A 4,896-nucleotide genomic window follows, 5' to 3' on the forward strand; every position below is an offset into this window, starting at 1 on the left:
ATGATTTAAGAAGGGGATTAATTTGAGCGTGATTTTTGGAAGGGGGCTATCGTCTAAGGGGCTATCGTATAATACATGTATCTATGTATTATACTAAAACCGTTTGATTTTTTTTATTAAAATATGTAATACCCGCATAATGCTTGTATAATTAAAAATCAAATATTGCTGGAATGCAGAAGGTTACGCAAACGTCTAAAACTATACAAAGACATGGTTTATCAGCTGAGAAATGTGTATGTTTGTAGAATGCCTAATCATGATAACGTCCAAGATTACTCATCATTCATAATTAACAATGCACATCAAAATCCAAAATACAGGGTCAATCTCAGCGCAGCAACAAAAGTGAACATTTCTGACCGATTCATTTATACGCCCATGATATATAAATGATCATGAAGAAGCTCTCACTGAATGGATATTTATACACGATATCTGCGACGAAAGCATAAATACAGGCCACAATTATCATCATTACAAGAGGAAGAAACAGATCATACATGTGATTGATTATATATGTAATACAAAAGCTACCCAAGAACCATAATGCCCCGGAGCTGGAAAGAGTTAGATAATCTCATATTTATAAATAAGTTAGTTCGATTTAGACTTGATCAGAAGCATCCTCTGTAGTTTTCTCTTTAGTACTCTCGTTTTTCTTCTTCTCATCATCTTCATCTACTCTGGGGATGTTAACTGGATGTATTTCTGGAGTTCCTTTGACAATTTCCGGAAGTTTAAGCTCTTCCACTGGTTTTCTGTCGCAATTCTTGTAAACGGCATATAATACCATTTGCAGTATTCCGAAGAAAAATCCAAGAATATTTGGGACCTGTAATATTGAAAACGAGAGCAACAACATTAATGGAAATTATAACTCATAAATCACGAAATATTTTATTAAACGACAAAATTAAGAACCCCCGGTCTAGTGGTATTTCTTTAACTCGAGGGTTAATGTGAGTGTGTTTAACTAAAGAACTAGCTAGAAAAGTAACTTACCGCAACATATACATCTTTTGAAAGTAATCCATAAAAGAACCACATAACAGCACTTAATGAAAGGAAAAATGATAGCCAGAATGGCATGAACTCCACACTCCTAGTTTGTATAACCTTTTTCTGCAAATTACATACACAACGATTAATTATCGTAAATAAGCGAAAAACAAAATTACGATTTAAGAAGCTGATAGCATGTGCATGCATAACACTTACGATGATACTTAGTGGTGCAACAAATACAATGAAGGAAAGTAGAAGATTGATCCCTCCAAGAACATGTACTCTTTTTGGTGGTTGTATGAAGAAGTAAGTAACACCAACTATCATCACGTATGACACTACATTCAAGAGTACAACTAGTTTTATAGTCGAAACCTGCAGCAATGCCAGTCAAATTAGTTAACCAACTATCCGAGCCTGTAACAAAGTATAACTGTTTCGTAAACTGACTCTGTTTCTTGTAGTGTATGGATCAAAACTGCAATTTTGTTGTAATGAGGATGGTATACGTACCCTTAGTTTCTTTGATGCATAAGCAATGAAGATGGAGAGATAGATGGTCTCGATGACTATTCCGAAAGAATTGATGGTGATGAGGAGAGTAGCATCGCTTTTGTTTAATGCGTAATAGATCATAAGCGTCGCACTGTATAACGCAATCACGTAAGGGATTGAGTGAAACCCTTCGGTAGATTTTTTCTTGACAATCCGATAAAATGTTGGTCTGCAACAATCATGACATAGTAACAAATATAATCAGTTTAATTTGTGTTATAAACAAAATCATTTCCGACTGTTCTAAATCCAACAGTAAACAAAATGACAATGGACTTAAACAAAATTGAGCTTACATGGGAGCCAGGTACACTAAGAAGGAGACCAAGTTACCTGTTGCATAGAAAACCAAAGAAACAAATACATAATTAATTAATTGCATGTTCCTTTTATAAAAAAATAAGAGAGCATGCAAGTAATATATTTAGACTAATTAGATCACCTAATATGCCAAAAGCAAAAAGCCAGGGATTGGCGAAGTTGAAAAGAGCCATTTCTGCAACCTTAAATTTCTTCTTCTTTCTCTACTCTTGTTTCTGAGAAGGAAGTCTTGCAGTAGCAGCAGAGACTCTGTCTCAGATAATATTGCTTAATATGTGATCAATCAGCTGAATGAAGAACTTGACAACAGTTAGTATGGTATTTATAGGGGTGAAAGCTAGTGAAAGGAACTTTTCTTTTGCTGCATGCATGCTTATACAAATAGACCAGCTGGCAGTTGCTGATTTTTCCTAGTTTCTTTTTCATGAGTGGTGTCCATATAAATATCCAATAATTGTAAAATACAAAAAGACTACCAGTTTCAACAATAATAGGTTGAAATTGCACATAGCAAATGTGAATACTTCAAAAAATAATAAGTTTTCAGAAAATCATTATATGAAAACGGGATGAATTATATATACTTCCTTGGTCCCAATTAATTTTTTTTATAAAATTAACCTAATTTTGACTGAAATATATATATGTTTTATAGTAAAAATGTACTTCAAATTATATAAATTATTATTATAATTTTTTTAAAATATATATAATTTTTCGTCAAAAGTAAATCAATTTTATGCTAAAAAATTAAACAATTAATAACAGATGATAAATATTAATGTTTAAAGGTAATTGCTCTGAACTGAATATAGCAAGGGCTTTTTTGAAAAATACTCAAATCTAAAAATATTTTTGCAAAAATACTGTCATTTTTTAAAAAAATTTGCAAAAATACTTTTTAATTTGCCAAAATACTATTTTTCCAATTCTTTTTGCAAAAATATGGTTTTTAGCAACCGGAATCAACTGCATACAACATTTGACGAGTTTCACGAGTTTTTTCAACTACATGCAACTCCATTAAACTAATTACATATTTTTTTGATTTTGATTGATTCTCGTTGATTACGTATTTTTGCAAAAAAATCAAAAAATTATAAAATCGCAATTTTTTTTAAAAAGTTAATATTTTTGGTAATTTCTCATATAGTAATTAGGAATGTTTTTATAAACCCGAAATCTAGTTAAAAAATACAAAAAAAAATTGTCTTAATCTAGCTAACGTCCAAATATTTACATCCATAAAATCAGCTCCTAATTCAGTTTATAAGTAAAGACATAAGTTTGTATTTTACATCCGATTACATTTTCTCATGAAATACATGAATGCATGTTTAGAGTGTAAAGATATAAACTTATTTAATTCTCATGTAACATTGCACGCAATATACTTTAAAGGAATTTTAGCTCTATACAATTTGCATTTAATGAATTTAAATGCATAATCTGCCTTAATCGTGGGGGTGTTGTGAAGTTGATCACGAAATTCAACTAGCTAGGTCAACTTACGTTGAAATTATTCAATCGAAAACGATTACATGAAGTTAGGTCATGAGGGGTCTCTGCAATTTGGAAATTCTAAGGCTTTGAAATGTATTTGTTTTCTTTGGTGTCAATACAACTTGATGTATCTCACTCTTTCTTCTTTCTTGGAGAAATTATTTATGAACACCCTCTAACTTTTTTTCTTCAAAGATGTCAAATGTAGACATCTGGCTGCACACAACTGTCTATCTTACTAATCAAGTTATTTTTACAAAGGCACGGTTCGAACTCATGATCTCCCGTAAAAGTGACATGAGCTCAATCATTGCATCAATATTTTACTTACTAACTAATCAAGTTAAGCAAGCTTAATTTCATAAGCTCTGTCATTTTTTTATAAACAAGTGTTCGGATCAGTTTAACTTAAAACTCGGCTTTGGAAAGCATTAATAGTGATTATGAATAAAGACTTTGGGTTAAGCACTTCTAAAGCCAAGGATTAATCATTAGTCCAGCTAATTTCCTATAACATTGCAATTAAAATATCTAGTTCAAACATAACTTTTGTAATATGAGTTCCTAGCCCTTTGCCTCATGACACCCAATTTACACTAAGTACTAGTTTACGCACAAAAGCACTTTTGGTAGGTTATTACGAAATTGCTTCCCACTAATTAAAACATTAGGGTTTTCAAATTTGCATGTAACAAAACCAAAGACTGGCACGTGTAAAACAAGGTTTATTTGAATGAAGCCTTCCTCCAGTTGTGTGCTTGTATCACCAAACCCTTATGTATTGCGGTTTATCTCGTAGCTTTACAAGCTTTATGTTACTTGACGGTAGTGGACTCAAAAGCGTTACTCATTTTGATTACATGATATGTATACTTACATCTGGCTCCATATGGTCCCGTTCATATTCATGTATCTGCCCGATCGACTTGTATATTGGCGTCTAATTTTATTCCGAGAATTTATACACAACTAAGTATGCAACTGATTTGATTGGGTGGCGTGTGAATATATAACGATTCGAGGGACGTTTGAATATATATCATGAGCAGAAATGAGAATCCAAGATGAAATTGTAGCTTGTAGGTATAGGAAGGGACATAGTTATGATAAGTTTGGTTTACACGAGTAACGAAGATTTCTATTCTATGTAATATATTGTAAATAAAAATATTAGGTTCTAATAGAGTTATAAATGAGTCGATACACTTGTAAATAGTTCGGTGTTCGGTTCAAAAAAGTTCGGTCAATTAATCAATGAGTCGTATATCAACACAAATTTAAGAATCAGTTTGTAATTAGCTAAAAAAATGAGCACAATATAGTTCAGCTCGAAAGTTAGCGAATAAATTCAATTACATGTTTGTGACTTTGATTACATGTTCGTCAACAACAAGTTCGTTAATATAATTTGTGAACAGATTCTAATTGAACACGCTTTTTGATATAACTCGTGAATAAGTATATATATTATTATTTGTATATACTCATAAACATGTTTGGTTTGCAAAG

At 31.7% G+C, this 4,896-nt stretch overlaps 1 protein-coding gene across 1 annotated transcript; it reads right to left on the reverse strand.

The window, feature by feature from the left end:
• Positions 1-345: 345 nt before the first annotated feature.
• LOC141716587 (bidirectional sugar transporter SWEET11-like) lies at positions 346-2,186 on the reverse strand. Its single transcript, XM_074518779.1, has 6 exons — positions 2,006-2,186; positions 1,860-1,896; positions 1,522-1,732; positions 1,222-1,383; positions 1,006-1,125; positions 346-835 (listed from the first exon to the last, which is right to left on the reverse strand). The coding sequence occupies exons 1-6, from the start codon at positions 2,055-2,057 to the stop codon at positions 608-610; spliced, it is 810 nt and encodes a 269-aa protein (XP_074374880.1). The 5' UTR covers positions 2,058-2,186; the 3' UTR covers positions 346-607.
• Between the last annotated feature and the right edge of the window lie 2,710 nt (positions 2,187-4,896).

The sequence above is a fragment of the Apium graveolens genome, chromosome 4, assembly GCF_009905375.1.
Source record: "Apium graveolens cultivar Ventura chromosome 4, ASM990537v1, whole genome shotgun sequence".
NCBI classification, from domain to species: domain Eukaryota; kingdom Viridiplantae; phylum Streptophyta; class Magnoliopsida; order Apiales; family Apiaceae; genus Apium; species Apium graveolens.

Bases quoted from the DNA above. Each gene is read 5' to 3' on its own strand.
- LOC141716587 (XM_074518779.1), bottom strand. From the start codon at position 2,057: ATGGCTCTTTTCAACTTCGCCAATCCCTGGCTTTTTGCTTTTGGCATA. The intron at 1,126-1,221 runs GTAAGTGTTATG...TGTAATTTGCAG, and splicing joins TTGCACCACTAAGTATCATC to AAAAAGGTTATACAAACTAG. The intron at 836-1,005 runs GTAAGTTACTTT...TCAATATTACAG, and splicing joins CAAAAGATGTATATGTTGCG to GTCCCAAATATTCTTGGATT.